Consider the following 19,270-nt stretch of genomic DNA (forward strand, 5'->3'; position numbering starts at 1 on the left):
TATCTCACATTCAGAACTACCTCATTTCAGGAACACAGTTGGGACTGGTGAGGACTGAGGTACTATAGAGAACATTACTCCACTTGATTGTCATAGGTACCAATTCAGGCTTCGAGTTGGGACATCTTCTAATCTTCAGTTAAAGTCTGCAGTTGATCATTATGCGAAATTCTCATTTTTGAATGTTGGTGTGTGTACAGACAAGCTCAGACATACATCCACGGATAATTATGTGAGAGGAACTGGAGTGGTCTCCATGGGGATCCTTGGACCTCCTGGTGTTGGAGAGGAGAGAATAGTGCCAGCGAAGAGGAGCAGATGTGATTAGAAACTAGCCCTGGGGCAACATTATGATGTTCTCTCCTTCTGGAGCTCAGCCTGGCCACCAAGGAGGGGCTCAAGAGGCTTCTGGGCCACAGTGTAAACATCTGTCTCCTTCCTAGGGACTGGTGGCAAAGGAAGGCCACTTTAGCACTGTTTTGGATTCCCCATTTGGTTCATCAAAGTTCATGGGTCCTCCAGGCCATAAGGGAGTTAACAGGGGGATCACGGAACTGTTCTCTGAAAGCCATGTGAGTTTCTCAGATCAATTACAGGAGCCATATTACAAGAAAGGTGGACCCATGAAGTGGAACTAATGGTGACCCCTATAATCATAAACCTAGCTACTTCACATAAGGGGAAAAGGTAACAGGCTGATGATTTCCGTCTTTGCATGTGTAAAATGGCAGTGCTGAGATCCAATAGCTAAGCAACAGACTTCCTATAAGTGAAGATTCTTCCTGTAGGACTGAGTCACCTTCCTATAAGGTGATTCTGAGGAACTTATTTGCTCCAGAATTGGAAGGATAGGGATGAATAATACCAAATAATTCGTGGTATTGCCTCTTTGGACTCCCTGGAATTTCCCAAACACTAACAGGCAAGAAAGTGTCTGCCAGGGCACAGGCTACAACTATGAATTTGGAGAGAGCACTTCTGTTCAGCTATTTCAGTTTTCTCACCCATAAAAGGATATGGCCAAACAACACTTCTCCCATACTCTGCAAAAGCCAATTTGGAAACCAAAGGCTTAATTCTTTTCTTTTCTTTCACCGTTAAGCCTATATGTAGAAATCAACCACATCTAATGTAATCACACCTGCTTCTATTTTGATGATAAGATCAAAGGATTCATAAGCTAAAGAATATAGGCCCAGGGAAGGAAGGAGGTGGGCCAGACGTGGTGAGTATGAGCACACGCTGAGCACCTAATAGATGCAATTGCGAACATTATCCTATTTAATACTCAGAACCTCCCCGGAGGGAGGCCATATTACCCATCCTTTTATGATGAAGTGAGTTTTCTTCTTGAAGGTTTGTTCCAATTACAAATAAGTGTATAAAATAAAAATCATACACAGGAAATGAAGGAGAAAGACAAAAAGGCAAACATTAGAAACTACATTCTCTTCTCTTGCCTTTAATTTATCTGACTAATCCTTAGTTTCCTTCCTCTGGCCAGTTCTTACAGGTAAGCATTTCTAATCCTTGGTCCTTTCCCCAGCCTCAGCTTCTGCAAGCTCCTACCCACTCCAGACATAGAATAGTGTAGTTGCCAACCACAGCTGCCAAACCTCCTTGCTTTTCTCCACTGATACCTCTCTAGAAAGTCATGACTGGCATCCTCTCTCCTTCCTCTCCTCAACTCCCTCTGCACATTTTGTGTGGCGAGAATTTCTAAGTTTGCCACTAGTTAGGTGATTTGGGTCAATATTCTCTTCAAGGTATTGTGATAATATAATACATATGCCATTTATTGAGCTTGTGACACAGTAACTGCTCAATAAATGGTAATTATGATTTAAAAATTACGCTATAACCAACTTGATTTACTCTTGTCCTTCCGTGTCATACCATATATCTTTATATTTCTCAGATTGAAGGTTTATGGTATAATGAGTTCAAATCCTGAGGCCACTATTATGTGGTTTTGGGCCTTTTACTTTGCTTCTCTGGACCTCAGTTTCATATCTGCAAAAGGGAAATAATACCTCCCCTACTGAGGTGCAAAATAAAACATGGTATTATATTGATGCTTAGCACAGTGCTTGGCATAACATAGTGATTATAACGATCATTATTATCTGTGCCTTTTGCTCATGTTAGTCCCTCTTTCTGGAATGCTGCCTCTCCTCTTTCCATTTTGCAAAATTCTGAAAGACCTGCCTGGAACATCCTTTCCTCCCAGTGGATTCATGTCTCCTCAGCTGTGTTCTACTGTATCTGAGTCCGCTATTATATTTTATTGTATTATGTCTGATTTACCACCTCTCCTTCTTGACTCCTTATCTTGGCATTCACAATCTTCCATTTGATCTTCTGTTTTATCCTCCCAGTTTACCTCAATTTCTTCCTCTCCACCATCTGATCCCTTAATGCCTCTCTCCACTCCAATGACTTCGTATCTTTCCCTCTGCCTGGAGTGGCCATTCCTGTTTTTCTTTGCTACCAGAATCTTACTCATCCATCAAGGACCGACTCTAGGAATTCTTTTCTATTTCCTCTGAGTCAGAATAACTTGTTCACCCAACTCATTACTCTTCAGTTTATTTCTCTATTATGAAACCATTATAATGTTTTAATTAAGGCACATGTCTTTGCTGTTAGACTCTGAGCTCTTGAAGGGAGAGATTATATCTGATTATTTATTTCCTTCAGCACCTACTACTGTGCTCAAAATATAGTAGTTATCCATTACATTTTTGCTGTATTTGTACTACATAAGTGTACTAAATGGCGTCTGCCTAAACCAAGAGGTCAGAAATATGAATGAAGATGGTACTTCTAAATCAGCAGCAACTTCTATAAAGCTCGTGGATTGCTGGATGGTTTCCAAGAGTCAAATGAACAGGGAGTTTAAAATCTGTCACAATCTCTATCTGAAATAAAATATCCAGTCATGAGCATGAGTATAGGCTAACATTTAATGACTAACGAAGCCCAGGAAGCGTAAGAGAAATTGGGTCATATTCAAGGGAAATATGTCAGAAAAAGTAAGAAAAATGTAATAAACTCTGGCTACGGTTTTTAGTCCCTGTGTATTATATAGACTCATTATTGAAATTTATGGTTGTGGAAAACTGGCCAGTTTCAGTTTCAGCATGGTTGAGTCAGGGACATTTCCTGTTATCAATAGGAAGCTGCTATACAATTAAATGGATCAATGATGCAGTGAACTGAATTAGTTGTTTTTTTTATAGCAAGTAATTGGACTAGTTGTGCATTCTACATTTTTTCAGTTGTACAAGCATGATGATCTTTGAATCTATCGTGAGGGAAGATGCTTGGGCTGCTTTAGCCTATTGATTTGAGAGGCAGTAAAAGGAACTGGGTTTAGTTAGAAAGGCAGTAAAGTTACATCAATAAAATGGTACAGGGGATGCACATTTGACACACTGAGTGGCTTTATGGAGACTTAATGATTTTTTAGAACAATTTGCAAATCTGATCTAATTCAATTAGTACTATAATAATCTACCTTAAAATATGGTGAAACATTCTGTTATATATTTGCTGCATTTGGTTCTGCTCTACAGAACATAATAATACTTCTTATCAGTGGTGTGCTGGTTAACTGACTTTTTGTTTTGTTTTTGTTTTCTTAAAGCCCTAATTTTTAGTGTTTTCCTATTTCCATGGTATAAATACTCCCATTATGTGCCAGCTTAAAGCGACCAACAGTTTAACAAGTGCTCTCAAAGTTTCTAAATATCTGACAATCAACTCTTAGGAACTGGTACACCATTGCAAATTATTTAAATAGTGTAGGAGAGCCTGCTAAAGATTTTAAATCATGCAATTTTAGAATGAGAAGAATTCAGAATATTCTAGTCCTACTCCTAACTTTCCAGAAAAAGAAATATTGACACTGAGGATAAGTGATGCCCTAAACGTCATGCAGAAACTTACTAGCAGACTTGGAATCACAACCACAGGCCAAACTTTAAGAAACACTAGTTGAGATCTTTTTAAAGAGCTCTTCTGATCAAGGTGCTTTATCTGTTTGGTGGTAGGCAGGGATTCTAGAGTGGTAACTTCCCAAAGTGATTCTTTGATTAGCTGCATCAGGGTCATCTGAGCAGCTTTTTGGTATTTCTGACTTCTCAGTCACACCCAAGAACTATCAAGTAAGAATTGAGGGGTTAGAGGGCTGGGAAATTGTCATGTTATTGTTAAAGTCACCTATTTGATTTTGATGTCCAAGCAGAGGTAGGAACTTCAGATGTTGCTAGCCTGGAGAATGTTTTTCAGGGTAAGAAAATGGTAACTAGTTGAGAACTGCTGACCCACAGAGAAGGGGCTATGCACAGGAGCTTTAAGCCTATGCCATAGCATCTCAAGTGGGGGATGGGAAAGAAAGGTGATGGGTTCTAGGGCACTGCCTGATGGTGAGCTGGAAAGTGTCCTTGTAGTACTTAGCAGTACAAGGACAAAGTATGGAGGGGTCCACACTTTGTGGAGGGGTCCATGCTTTGTGGAGGGGTCCACGCTTTGTGGAGGGATGAAATAAGGCACTGATGATCAATCAGCGAATCACAAGCTTGAATTTTGCATGTCTGTATCAAATACACACAATTATGTAAATCTAACACTTGAGAACTGTTATTTAGGACACATTTAGATGAGCATGGTTCTTGTCTTCCTCTCCTATATTTTAAAAAAGTCTTGTCAAAAAAAAAAGACTAGTGAATGAAAACTTGTTTTCACTCTTTAAAATGCTATTTCTCCTTCTAAAATATAAAGTTTTAGGATTTATGCCTGTGTTGTTAGGCACACTAAGTTTTGGAAAAGGTAAAGCTATGACAGTGGTTGCTATTTGACCACAAAATAGGGCAGTGCATTCTAACTACTATAATTACATTATTATTAAAGACTGCCTTAAAGGAAAAATAAAAAGCCTTTTTGGCAGGCATAGAAGAAAGAGTTTTAAGAAGAGAAGCATTTGGCCATGTCATCCTAGGTTCTCTACAAAGTCTCCCAAATCCTCAAAGTCTACGGACAAAGAGCATTGCATGCATGTTAATTATCCATGCAGGAGAGTTATGAACCAGAGTGACACATGTCTCCTCATCTTCCTCCACAGATCCCTGGTTCTAATAAAAGGTTGAAAATAATCTCAAATTTGTACACTGATTTTCACATGTGCATTCCTAAACCTAAATCTATATTCTCTGAGTGTGGTCTTGGATGGAAGGAATCTGTGATTACATATTTGTAAAAAAAAAAAAAAAAAAAAAATAAGGAACTATATTCACTATTTGCAGATTCACAATGGAGAGATGAGAAATCCTCAAAAAAATGAATCTTGAACTCATGGTTTTGCTGACCTAGATAAGCTAGAGGGCAGTAGAAAAAAACCTCCTTTAGAATTGTTAGAAATTTTGTTCCTATTTGGTCAATGAATCGATGATTATAAGAATAGAAGATGTGTTCAGTGGGTCATATAATTTTATTGAGGAGGTCATATTATTTGAACAAGTTGATTTCCTGTTTGATTCAGAGGGAGGATGACTTCTATTTAGAGCATATAATTTCCAAGAACCATCATTTCTTAAACTTTGTATTTTGAGATAATTTCAGTGTTACAGAATAATTAGTAAAAAATATAATGGAAAAGGGTTAATATCCAAAATATATAAAGAACTTAAATAATTCAATACCAAAAAAAAGCCCTAAAAGTGGGCAGAGGACCTGATTAGATATTTTTCCAGAGAAGACATACAGATGACCAACAGATACATGAAAAGATGTTCAACATCACTAATCACCAAAGAAATGAAAATGAGATACCACCTTCAACCTGTCAGAATGGCTAAAATAAAAAACATATGAAATAACAAGTATTAGTGAGGATACGGAGAAAAAAAGAACACTTGTGCACTGTTGGTGAGAATGTAAATTGGTACAGCCACTGTGCAGAACAGTACAGAGGTTCCTCAAAAAGTAAAAAAAATTGAATTACCACATGATCCAGTAATTCTAGCACTGGGTATTTTCCCAAAGAATACAAAGACATTAATTTAAAAAGATTGTGCACGTTTATGTTTATTGCAGCAGTATTTATAATAGGCAAGATATGGAAGCAATCCAAGTATCCACAGATAGATGACTGGACAAAGAAGATGTGATATATATATATATATATATATATATATATATATATATATATGTATATAACTTTGGAATATTACTCAGCCATAAAAATGAATGAGATCTTGTTGTTTGCAGCAATATGGATGGACCTAGAGGGTATCATGCTAAATGAAATAAGTCAGGTAGGAAAGACAAATACCTAGGATTTCACTCATATGTGGAATTTGAGAAACAACAAAAAACCAAGCACAGAAAATAGGAGACAAACTAAAGAACATACTCTCAAATATAGAGAACAAACTGGTATTTGCCAGTGGAGAGGCAGAGAGAAGGGCTGGGTGAAATACATAAACGGGATTAAGAGTACACTTATTTTGATTAGCACTGAGTAATGTATAGAACCACTGAATCATTATATTGTATACCTATAACTAATGTAACACTATATGTTAATTATACTGCAATAAAAAAAGCTGCACCTCCTTAAAAAAATACAATGGATTTCTACATGACCTTCCTTCAGATTTCCAAAATATTAACAATTCACCAAATTTTATTATCATTATTCTCTTTACATATATGTAAATATACAAACACATACACATTCACATATTTCTCCCCCAAATCATTTGAGAGCAAGTTACTGATAGGATACTCCTCCAAATACTCATGTGTATTGGTAAAAACAAGGATATTCCTCTATATAACTATAGTATAAATAGTTTAAAAATTAACATTAATACTATTATTCAGTCTACAGAATTTATTCAAATTTTACCTGTCTCAATAATGTCCTTTTCTAACAACAACAAAAAGTCTTTCTTGCTCCAGGATCCAAACTGGAATCACTTGTTGCATGTGATTGTCTCCTTAGTCTCTAATTTGGAGGAGTTCCTCACTGTTTCTTGTTTTTCATGCTCTTACCATTTTTGCAGAATATAGGCCATTTTGTACAATGCCCCTCTACTGGATTCGTCTGATGTTTCCTCATGATAGATTCAAATTATGCACTTTCAGAAGGAACCCCATAGATGTTTGCCTTCTCAGGAGACACATGATGTCTATTTGTTCCATTACTAGTGACGTTAACTCTTGATCATTTAAAGTGTCTGCCAGGTTTTTCTTCTGTAATCATTTTTTTCTCTTCATGGAATAGTTTACTTAGTTTGAGACGATGTAAATATTCAGATTTTCATTAAATTTTCACCTAGTGGTTTTAGCATTTGTCAACCTAAATAAAGAAGTAAACTGAGGCAAACTTGAATTACTGGAAATTGAGTTTATTCAGAGGAATAAATCTTGGTCTTCTATAAATCAGGCATTTATGAAAAATCAGTCTCTCAGTTCTCAAATTCTGTTCTGAGAGCTACATGGATGGGAGTCCCCATTTCATAGCCTCCGGTTCCATTTTGGATTGAAATCCTTTCATATATCTTTTGATGACTCTTGCCCCAAACAATTACTACTATGGTTAATTGCCAGATGGCAATTTCTAAATGCAATATTCTTTTTACATTAGCTGTCATTCTATTGTAAGGAAGACCTCTCTCTTCGTCCATTGATTCACTTATTTTGTCAACATTAAAAATAAAATACTAAGTTATTTTTACTAGCAAGATGAGTTTATTTAGAAATAGCAGAGGAATTGCAATATGGGACAGGCAAGCTATTGTGAACCATAGTCAAGTCTGAAGAGACAAAAGGAAAGTTAGCTTTTACTAGGTTTTAGGAGGAAATTGGGGAGGGTTGTTTTTTATAGAAGTTCACGGGAGAAGAGCAAGAGTTGAAGGTTGTGGCAGTTTCTCATTGGCTGCGAGTGATGGTTAGTGCTTTGTTGCTGGGGCAAGAAGGGAATCTTCCTTTTTTTTCTTAAAAGCAGAAAATGAAATTCCTATGTGAAAAATGTCTTTCCTTGTCAAGATAATTCTTATCTTCCTTCTCTCTGCTGGTTATGCAGGCTGCAACAAGTGGTTTGTGCATGAGAGCTCCCCCTCAGGGCTTTCTGACTCCATTTTTTTTTTTTTAATTTATTTATGATAGTCACAGAGAGAGAGAGAGAGAGAGAGAGGCAGAGACAAGAGACATAGGCAGAGGGAGAAGCAGGCTCCAGGCACCGGGAGCCCGACGTGGGATTCGATCCCGGGTCTCCAGGATCGCGCCCTGGGCCAAAGGCAGGCGCCAAACTGCTGCGCCACCCAGGGATCCCTGACTCCATTTTTTAAAGTGAGGGTTCCTTCATTAATTTTAACAATTTCTACCTGTATGGACTCATGGTTTCTTGTTTTATTCTGTAGGTTATAATTCATTACTATCATTATTTATTTTAATGTTCAATTGTTCCAGATTGGCTGGTTGGGACGTCCCTCAGTCTGTGTCCTTTAACGAGTTTCCCATCATTCTTTGAGTACTTCTTCGCTTTCTGGCGGAACAAGATATTCCGGCTCATATTGTGCTTTCCCTGTCCCAGCCCAGGAATCATTCTCCTAAGAAACCTGTTTTTTTGTTTTTAAGTAGAAGATTTAAAAACCAAGATCTGAGTGTGAGGCATTCTCACTGTCCCTGAGGTGTCACTGCTCTAGGCCCTCTTAGAGGACAGAAATAGTAAATACGTGCACATATGTATGCATGTATTTCTATATGTTTATTTCTATTAATCTGAATATATTGAAGAACCGTGTGCCCATACTGATGCTTCCAATTCCAAAGCAATACCACAGGGGGAAAAACATAATTTACAATTACTGTCTCGAAACTGTGTCAAAACTCGAACTTGAAGTCATTAAGTCCACCATGCTGAAGAATAGGAACTATGAGACATTCTGGAACTGGGTAATGCCAGTCATCCAAACATCCTCTTAGAAACTCATGCTCTGTGTGCTAGGTACTTGGCTAGAAATATGGAGATGAAAAAAACTTTTTCCCTATTCTCAAGCAGCTTAGTCTATGAAAGAGGGTAGAAGAAAATAGATAATTACAATGCAATATATTCTGTATTAGAGGTATTCAGTGTTCTGTGGAAACAGAGAAGAGGGGTACCAAGCCCAAACTGAGTAAATTGATTACTTCAGAGAAGAAAATAAAAATAGGTTGCCCATACTACTCTCTAGAAGAGTTGTTAGATTAGTGCATGTTTCCACAAAGTAAAGAGTGTACTTTGCTTCTGAGCAAAAGTACATTTTATGGAAAGCTCTGATTTATTTAGAAGGATTCTCTGCATTGATGGAATTCATCAAAAAACTGTGCGGCCGGGATCCCTGGGTGGCGCAGCGGTTTAGCGCCTGTCTTTGGCCCAGGGCGTGATCCTGGAGACCCAGGATCGAATCCCACATCCGGCTCCTGGTGCATGGAGCCTGCTTCTCCCTCTGCCTGTGTCTTTGCCTCTCTCTCTCTTTCTCTGTGACTATCATAAATAAATGAAAATTAAAAAAAAATTAAAAAAAAAAAAAAAAAACTGTGCGGCCATGACAACACCTATGCAAGTAAGTTCCAAGAGAATCAGTGTTCGCTTGTGGGACCCAAGTTTGGGTTTCCCTCTTCTAGGCCCCAATCAATGGACATAAAATAAAGGAAAGAAAATATTGGATTTTTTTCAAACTATTATCCCAAACTAAATGAAATGACTTGTTTGCCATTGCATTTATTGTCATCCTCTTGAGCCACAGAATAGTTTATGCATACTGATTTTATCTGAGCTTAAACTCAAGAAGAGTATAAAGGAGGGAAAAAATTTGTGTGTGTGTGTGTGTGTGTGTGTGTGTGTGTGTCATCTACAAAGGAAAGACTAAGGCAAAAAATTGGGGGGAGAAAATATTAGGATAAAATTTGAGAAAGGGATTTTATTATTTTTGTTGTCCTATGTATATATAGTATTCTCATAAAAAGCTACTACTAGGGATCCCTGGGTGGTGCAGCGGTTTGGCGCCTGCCTTTGGCCCAGGGCGTGATCCTGGAGACCCCGGATCGAATCCCATGTTGGGCTCCCGGTGCATGGAGCCTGCTTCTCCCTCTGCCTGTGTCTCTACCTCTCTCTCTCTCTCTCTGTGACTATCATAAATAAATAAAAATAAAAAAAAAAATAAAAAAAAAGCTACTACTAGATTTCTTTTTCTTCTTCTTTTTAAAGATTTTACTTGAGAGAGAGCAACGAGTGCATGAGTGGGAGGAGGGGCAGAGGCAGTGGTAGAAGCAGACTCTCCATTGAGCAGGGAACTCGACTTGGGGCTCGATCCCAGAGTTCTGAGCTGAAGGCAGATGCTTAACTGGCTGAGCCACCTAGGCACCCCTTTTTTCTTCTTTTTAAAGCATAAATGTGGGCTATCTTCTGGTTTGTGCTCTCCTTACCAGTCTCCCCCAGTGTTTAAGTCTGGTCACTCTAATATTGCTTATTTCACCAGTTTAAAGTCCCAGACTAGGGGATCCTTGGGTGGCTCAGTGGTTCAACGCCTGCCTTTGGCCCAGAGTGTAATCCTGGAGTCCCGGGATCGAGTCCCGTCTGGCTCCCAGCATGGAGCCGCCTGCTTCTCCCTCTGCCTGTGTCTCTGCCTCTGTGTGTGTGTGTGTGTGTGTGTGTGTGTGTCTATCATGAATAAATAAATAAAATCTTTAAAAAAAAAAAAAAGTCCCAGACTAGAAGGTTGTTCAGTAAGATGTGTAAGTAAAGATTATCAGCACTGGGAAGCTGATCTTCACTTGTCTTGCTGTCTCCTGTTGTGCTGCAAAATGATTCTTCAGTACAGCCGATACAACAGAAAAAAATAGAACTGAGACATGTATGTGCCTTTTTTGTCACTACAGAGTCAAACATGACTGAAATGTTTGTTTGTTTGTTTATTTATTTATTTATTTATTTATTTATTTGGTGGCCTTAGAGAAAAAAATAAAATTTTAGTCATGAAATACAATAGTTAATAAACTTCAAATGTTAGTAAAGACACTAGAGTTTTTCATATTTTTTCTAAAGAAATATAATTCTAGGTAATAAAGCTGAGGCAAGGGTAATTCGGATTCTTAAAAGGATCCTCATCCCTCATTAGCTGCCTCTGGGCACAGAAGCACTTGAGATCACTGCAGAGGTGGACCAAACTGAAGGAGCCAGGCTGGTGCAAAGGTCCATGTGGTGACAGCAACAGCAGCCCCTACAGACAGCATGGGTCATGAACACTGACTTACACAAGAACAATAAGAAAAATATGCCACCAGGTGGGGGTTTTAACATCTGTAATGATAGGTGAAAGCTTCTTTGAAAGTGAGAATTTTTAATTACTTTATTAAATATTATATTCAATTTAAAGGCTTTAACTATCCATAATCACCATGATACAATATGTATGCATATATATGTAAAAAAATACCCACTGAACATGCTTTAGGAGGTATAATTGTGTTTTGAAATCTATGTGACATGAAATACACTTTGATATAAAAAAACAACTAATCAAAAGCATGAAAATCAGTATGTTTTAATAAGAGCCTACTGAAGATTCTGGAATGATTGTTGCATGCATGTCCCTAGTCATGTTGGACTTCTCCTTGAGTTTTGATTGGAGTAATGTGTGTTCCACAACACCAATTCTGATGTCCATCTGAACGGTTTCTTGCTTCAGCTTTGTTAAGCTCTGTTTAATCTTTACCAAGGGAGCTGCAGAATGAAAATAAGATGCAATAAAAATGTTCATTTGGAGTATCAGTGTATTACAGAATTGCATGACATTTTCCTCACTTTGTCTTAAGCCAAAAATAGGGTTAAAAACACAGCCAACAACACACTGACATTCACACAATTTTGCTGTGGTATTTTAAACACCTGAGATTTTTAGGATGGGAAATGATGCAGAGTTTGATGTAATGAGGTTGAATTTCTTTCCTTTTCTCAGGGAAGAGCTGCTAGCTAAAGGGATATTTAAGGATGTCTTTAATAACTTTTGTGGGCTAGAATATTTGTCTGAAGGAAGGGGACATGATGGGAAAAAAAGGAAGAAAAAATTACCTGCAAGATATAGATAATGGGCTCATTTAAACATACTGCAAAACCTCTATATGTTCCCTTTTGAAGGAGCATTCAGTATGTATCATCAGAACTCTGGAAAATCTTTCTAGAACACAGAAGGGCCTTAGGCAATCACCCAAGGCCATGTCAAAGTAAGTAGCTCACAACGGACCATGAATACTAGAGGGTTATTAATTCTTCTCTATTTGACCCCTCTGCCCAGTCAGGTCCACTGCAGGGAGAGGAAAAAAACAAAGGTCGTCCCATCGCTGCCTTCGTGCCATTGGGGCACACACTTAGTGCTCTTCTGCACATAAAATGGAATAATGAAGCTCATTTGATGAAAACAGAAAATATCATTTTTTAAAAATTTGAATAACAAAGTATATATTTAAGTATTTCCTACTCTATCTCTGAATCAATGCAGTCCAAATCAAAAAATCCTAAATAAGGGTAAAAAAAAAAAAAAAAAAGTAGGACTCGTCTCAGCTGATTGATAAGGAAAATAGTACATGGATTATCAGACATCATTTTGCACCACTTTCCTACCTCTCCTCAAATTCATTTTAAAAAGCAGATTCCTTGTTTATAATAGCACTTTGTTAAATAGATTTCTTAAGAAATACTCTCACTAGTTTTCCCCTTAGGATGGGTGTGTACTCACCACCATCAGTCATGCTGCTGCCTTTTTCTTCCATTTCTTGCTTTACCTTTTCTAGTTCTTCTGTCACCTTTAATTGAAAAAAAATTTTTTTTCATGAGCTCTAGATTTTAATAAGCTTTCAAAATTATTGAATGGTATATTAAAAAAATATAGATCTAATACATCCATAAAGGGACATAAACATATTAGGAGTGTTCTGGACATAATTTGAATAATAAAAGAGACAGAGAGACAAAGCTTTTTATCTTCTGAGAGTGCTCCTAACATTAAACTTCACCAAATGATGTTTTCAGGTTGTCACATGACAATAAAAACTGATCTAAGTTGTTGTTTTAGGCATCAGACATGCAAACCTTGTAGTTATCTCCTAGCATCTACCATGCCAATCCTTTTTTTTTTTTTTCTTTTTAGAGAGAAAAAGAGAGCAGGGAGGTGGGGTGGGATAGAGAGGGGCAGAGGGAGAGTGAGAGAATCTCCACGCCTGACTTGGAGCTCTGTCTCACAACCTTAAGATCATGACCTGAGCTGAAATCAAGTCAGACACTCAATGGACTGAGCCATCCAGGCATCCCAACCTTGCCAGTCTTTAATAATGAGTTATTAATTAAAACAGTATATACATTCTGAGAAGATTTTGGATTTCTAAGGCTTAGTAGGTATCTTTCTTAATATTATAGTTTTATAAGAGAAGATGCCATCTTTTCCTGTATAGGATGCTAAAAATAACGTTTATACCATATGGCTGTATATAAAAATATTCCAACTGCTCTATCCAAACCGTGAACTCCAAGAGGCATATTGTGCTGTCATATTGGCTCTTAGCTGTATTCTACGTCATATTCAAAATTATACTACTATAGCCTCTATTAGTAAAATTCCAACCTAGAATATTAGCTTTAAAAGTTTTTTTAAAAAATTATATGACCTAGAACTAAGCCATAATTATTGTAACTTACTAGGCTTTATTTTTATCATACTGGTGAGTAAAAACTTCCTTGGGAATAAAGTGCTCATCCAAGTAAAGCAAATTAATTTTTTTTTAGGCACCTGCAATGTTACAACTGGGGATAACTACCTCCTCCAAAAGAACTAAATGGGTCCCTGGACTCCCTTCAAGTGTTAATTTACCTAACGTAAGTGAGCACTTTACTTCTACATAATGTTCTATTTGCCTAGAAGCACCACAGGATTAGAGTCTAAATATTTCTAAAGTTACACTTTTAGTATTCTAAAATAACTATTTATGCCTCAAATAATCTCTATAAAAGAAGCTTAATTCTATTATATTGAAAATGTCTGTGACAATTACACTGGATTATAACCAAAGACACTCTTGTACATTGGCTATTGACCTTGTAAGAATTTTTTTTCTCCCGGCCCTTCAGTAAAAAATTGGAATATATATTAGATTGTACCCCTTTGTGTGATGATGAAAATCAATGCAACAATATATGCAAATATTTCAGAAGTTCTCAGAAGGATAGCCACTTCCAGTTTGTAGACAGAAATACTTAGGATCACATACATCAGCAGCAATCACTAAAAACAGATCTTATATCTTACAGACTAACATTAAAATTAATTATAAGACATTTAAGCCAGTGCTTTACCTACTCTTCTATGTATTAATCATGACTACTCTGCTTTTAAAAAGATTAAGGAAGGTTATAAATGTGCTAATATTATCAACAGGTTCTATGTTGAATTTAATAAAACAACTTCAGGCATTTTATGGGAATAAGAAGTATATAAATACATAATTGATTCATTGATAAGAAAACTAGGGATTTTCTCCTAAAGAAAAGGACTCAGAGCCACGGGAAGCAGTTGCTGAAATAAAGAGCGCCCGGTTGGAGCAGTATTAAACCACAATGACTCTGCATGGCTGGGGCCAGGGTGCAGCTGAGGGTGAGGAGAGGGCGAGAGCGTGGTGTGCACCTCAGACAGGAGCTTGGTCCTTTCCGTTACTCCGCCATTACCCTGCTGGTATCGCTCCCGTGCCTAAGGGAGAAAACATTTTGTTTAATGACAAATTCACAACAGAAGCAGATTACTTAAATGTGACCTCTTTGTGTTTGCGATTTCTGCATATCATTTTATGACAGCCCCCCCCATTTGTGAATACATTTGTGAAAGTGACATTTAACTGTAGCTTTTTTATGTCCCTAATAGGCGCGATGTATTTAAACTAAGGCACTATAAAATGATAAACTACCTTAACCTTCATATACTGACTGTGTAACTCACACGGGCATGGTTCACAATAAAAACTGTCCTCAGCTATTCCTACACAGTTTAGGAGAGCAGCTCTTGGTCGATGTAATTTGCATGCTATGCAGAGAAAACCAGTTCAAAAAATCAATCATAACAGAGCATCAGGATGAGCAATTAATAAGGATTAACAAATGGTATGACAGTACGGAATATGTTCTTGGGAACTAATCTAACAATTATTTAGTATCAGTGTTTGACAGTGGTTTTAATCAGACTTTTTACAGCATTTTGAAAGTAAAAACATCCATGAGTATATATGTATATGAGGGAATAATTTGTTAAATAAATAACATAATAAAACAGTGAAGATTGTTTTCTGTTTGGTCTTTGAGAACTTCTGAAAGTACAGAAGTATCTTAAGTTGATTTCCATTTTTTCCCTTCTTCTAACCTTATTTACTGAAAGAAAAATAAAAAACTCTTCAACTAGCATTTCTAAGTGTTCTTACTAGCCTTCCTCAACATCAGGAAAGAGGGGGCATAACTCCCAAGGAAAGCCTTTAGATCCCTACTGGGGTACAAAGAACCACTGCTTCCAAAGGCTGAAGGTTTTATTTTTTTGGTTGAAATTCTAAAACCTTGAAAGGATTAAAAAATTTGCTCATTAAATTAATTAAACTGCTTGTCTCTGAACGTGTCTTGCTTTCATATTCTTTATTATGTGGCTGTAAGCCATTAAGGCAATGATGTCTTTTCCCTCTGACACATGTAAATGCATACTATTCTTTTTCCTCCTACTCACAGGGTAAATTAACGGCAGACTAAGAAACAAAACCAGGTGTCCTGACACTCTGTTCCTGTTCTAAGCAATGTTCCCCAACAATACATGTCTTCATTTATTTAAATCAAAAGAAGAAATGCATTTAAAGACTTCTAGGAGATAATTTCTATTGCATGTAACATGGAGATGACAAGTTCTACTGCCTCACGTGGCTTCCTAAAGTGGGCAGAGTATCCATGTGTTGCTGTTTGGGAGAAGCATTTCATGATTCTCAAATGAAAAGTGCTGTGTCAAGTTTGGGAATTAAGGTCATTAACTGAAATAAATCCCTGAATATCATTCCTAAGTTACCTCACTCAGTTGGGCTTGGGCTGCACGATATTCTTGAACCAAATGCTCAAGCTGGTTGTTGATGTACTTTTCTCGGCTGCCGATCTTTTCCAGAGTTCTACTAATTTCATTATGAAGTTTATCCAAAAATCCCTAGAAATTCCATAGGATTTTAGTAGATAAAAGAACTCACAAATACATTTTTCAAAAATAGTACAAAATGGGCTAAATTTCCTTCAATCCATCCCACAAATTCCCAACCACTTGTGAAAAAGAAGATAGCTTGAAATTTTCAATAGCAAAAGAAGTCTGTAATGAGAAATATTTTAGTCACACTTGGCAGAATGTTAAAATAAAAAAGCACCTGGAAGTGTTAGTCAATTCATTAGTCCTTATGCATATCTAAATTGTACGTGAGTGGAATTTACTTTTATATAAAGTTTGCAATCAAAGTAGGTAACAGAATAACACGACTTTCTTGTAGCACAGTTCAAAGATGACTAGAATGTTCCAGTTGGAGGTAAGTCATTAAATTTCTAGCTCTAGCCTGGGACCCATAACTTCTCTTTCCACCTTTGCTTCCTTGTGGCATCCTCCAAAAAGTCCTTATTTCTGGCAGAGCAGCAAGCCTGGGGAAGTTGTAGGTTCTAAGCATGCTGGCCTGATGCTCTATTATCCCTTGGGATTCAGAAGGAAAGAATGATGCAATGTTTCTCTAATATATATATATATTTGCATATAGTATAACTGTATGTATATAGTATATATATTATACAGTATACATGTTTTATATAGATAATTGTATAATTTGTACACATATTGTATAATTGTAAAATATATACATATTAGAGATATGTGTCTCTCTCTATATCAGATATATATTATACTGCTTTGATATAAAATTATCTTTCTTTAGTTAGTTAAGTGTTAGAGCTGTTGAAATTTAATATGGTACATTCAATCTGTAAGCTCCTCAAAAGCAAGGACTGTCTCATTTTTTTCTTTCATGTTCTCCTTTAACAGGTGTTCAATAGATGAGTAAATGTACATTGATCCACCTGAAGTAATTCACATACCTTGGTCTCCTTTAGAGCAGATTCTATTCCACTTTTGTGTTGGTGCATTTGGTCAACATGGATTCTCCAATCCTATAGGCATAAAAGCATAGAGGAACAAGTAAAATATACATTTCCTTCTTTCCTCTACTTTTTTGAAGCTGTATCCTTTATTTTAACTACTTTGGTTGCTGTCCTATTTCAGGTAGGAAAGTACTATATATAGCTTGCAATCAGATTATAAAGAAATATATGTAGAGCACTTTAGGATAAAAGGTTCTAAATAAATGTAAATTATTTTATGTGTTCACAGAGCGATGTCTGACAATTTGAATATAAATTATTTCCTGCACTGCTGGTGGTTAATATTTATGACTACCCATCAAAATGAAAAAAAAAATCTAATTACTAGAAAAGAAATACTTGTTTAAATAGTAACAATTGCCAGAAGCAACTCTGGAATCAAGTATCATATATCAAGTATTAGTTTGTCCTCTGAAAATTAAAATGAGGCCCTCTTCTTCAGGAAGAATTCTCTTAAAAAGAAGAAAAAAAGAAATCTATAATGATTATTAAAGTTCAGATATTTTAAGATAAATCGTATTACTAGTAGGCTAACTCAAATCAGTGTGGATATTTGAAACCTATGCCAACATTTTAATTTCTGAAAAAGATATCCTCAAATTTTTTTGGTTTACATTATTAAAGTTAACAATTTTAAGACTGGAGACATATACATGATGACAGAAAATATTATGGTAAGTTGAAGTGATGGAACCAGGATAATCCTCAATTATACCTATCTGTTTGCATACCGTGACGCTCTGCTTTACTATCTATACTATTCTATGAAGAGAAAAATATATTGGGAATTGTCCTATTCTACTGATTTCTTAACTTTGAAACATGAGCTATTGATTACAGGAGGGAAAATCCTTGGGTACTTCACACATACCAATTATCAAATTACAATATATTAAAGAACCTTAAAGAGCTTCTAGCCTCACCTTTATCATTTTACAGATAAGCAAAAAGAGGCCCAGTGACAGAAAGGGGCACACCCAAAGCCACACAGGTAGTGGTGCACCTGGATCAGAAGCTAAATGCATTAATTCCCACAGGATATATTTTGGCAGTTCAGAGTTAATAAAAGGAGCAATTGGCTACTTGACACCAGTGAAGGTGCTAGAGCAGAGAACAAATCAGCACTTTGTCCTTTAGCATTTTTCTGTCTCATGAGCAAAAAATATCTCAGAATGAGAGCTGAGAAGGACCTTAAAGATCATCTACTCATCCATTTAACAGTCATCTGGTGCAACGTTTTCATTTTACAGTTGAGGGGACTGTTCATCACCCGTGACTATGACTAGACAGATTGGCAAAGGAAACCGGCCTCTCCAACTCAGTCGGTCAACACTGGACCGGGGAGGAGAGGCGGCTGGCTGGCTGCTGCAACTGGACCATATATGGTTCAGCCTCAAAATGGAAACCTGTTTAAGCCCAAGCAAGCATCCTTATGGAAGAAAATGAACCTGAGAAGTATCATTATATTAGTAATTTTTCCAAAAAAGTACTCATCCTACCTGGTTCCCAAAATAATTTCATAAGCTTAATAAATAACAAGTGTATTTCTACAGTCTCTGTGTCTGTAGATATACACATGTAGAAGCATATACATATATACATACATTTACTTTATATACATAATTTATAGTAATTGATCTGTTTAATATGGTCTGTGTTCTGCTTTTTCTATTCAGCATTATTTTCTACCCAGCAAATGTAAAAACTCTTTTTTTCAAGTTCTGACAAAATATTTCAACAGAAGCAAACATGCCTGACTCATCTATGTATAACTATGATAACTTACATTGATGTTAAACTCCATGGAGGAGCTGGCATTTCAGTGGAAGCTTGAAGCATGAGTAGCATTTCAACAGGCTGGAAAGGAGTGGGAGAGGAAGGGTATTTTAGGCTGAGGGAGTAACAAGAACAAGGAAAAACAGGAAAATATATAGGGAACAAGTAGCCCAGGCTGGCTAGAATATAAACACAAAGTTCTTGGGTGGGGTGGGCTGGGGTGGGGAGGATGAATCATGAGGAAGC

The 19,270-nt window shown here is 36.8% G+C and overlaps 1 protein-coding gene and 1 long non-coding RNA gene across 2 annotated transcripts in view; one reads left to right on the top strand and one right to left on the bottom strand.

The window, feature by feature from the left end:
• The window catches only part of LOC112678913 (uncharacterized), a 164,731-nt gene that overhangs the window by 58,354 nt on the left and 87,107 nt on the right, over nt 1–19,270 (top strand). Inside the window, exon 4 of the long non-coding RNA XR_007407906.1 lies at nt 13,829–13,918. This is a non-coding gene — a long non-coding RNA (uncharacterized LOC112678913). The remainder of the gene's footprint in view (nt 1–13,828; nt 13,919–19,270) is intronic.
• The window catches only part of IFT57 (intraflagellar transport 57), a 53,426-nt gene continuing 45,734 nt past the window's right edge, over nt 11,579–19,270 (bottom strand). The window contains exons 7-11 of the mRNA XM_025478334.3: nt 17,186–17,257; nt 16,131–16,262; nt 14,724–14,786; nt 12,786–12,852; nt 11,579–11,773 (exon numbers count right to left, since the gene is read on the bottom strand). Of these exons, the coding sequence (XP_025334119.1) occupies nt 11,595–11,773; nt 12,786–12,852; nt 14,724–14,786; nt 16,131–16,262; nt 17,186–17,257 (513 nt within the window). The 3' untranslated portion in view covers nt 11,579–11,594. The remainder of the gene's footprint in view (nt 11,774–12,785; nt 12,853–14,723; nt 14,787–16,130; nt 16,263–17,185; nt 17,258–19,270) is intronic.

Source organism: Canis lupus, chromosome 33 (assembly GCF_003254725.2).
Source record: "Canis lupus dingo isolate Sandy chromosome 33, ASM325472v2, whole genome shotgun sequence".
NCBI classification, from domain to species: domain Eukaryota; kingdom Metazoa; phylum Chordata; class Mammalia; order Carnivora; family Canidae; genus Canis; species Canis lupus.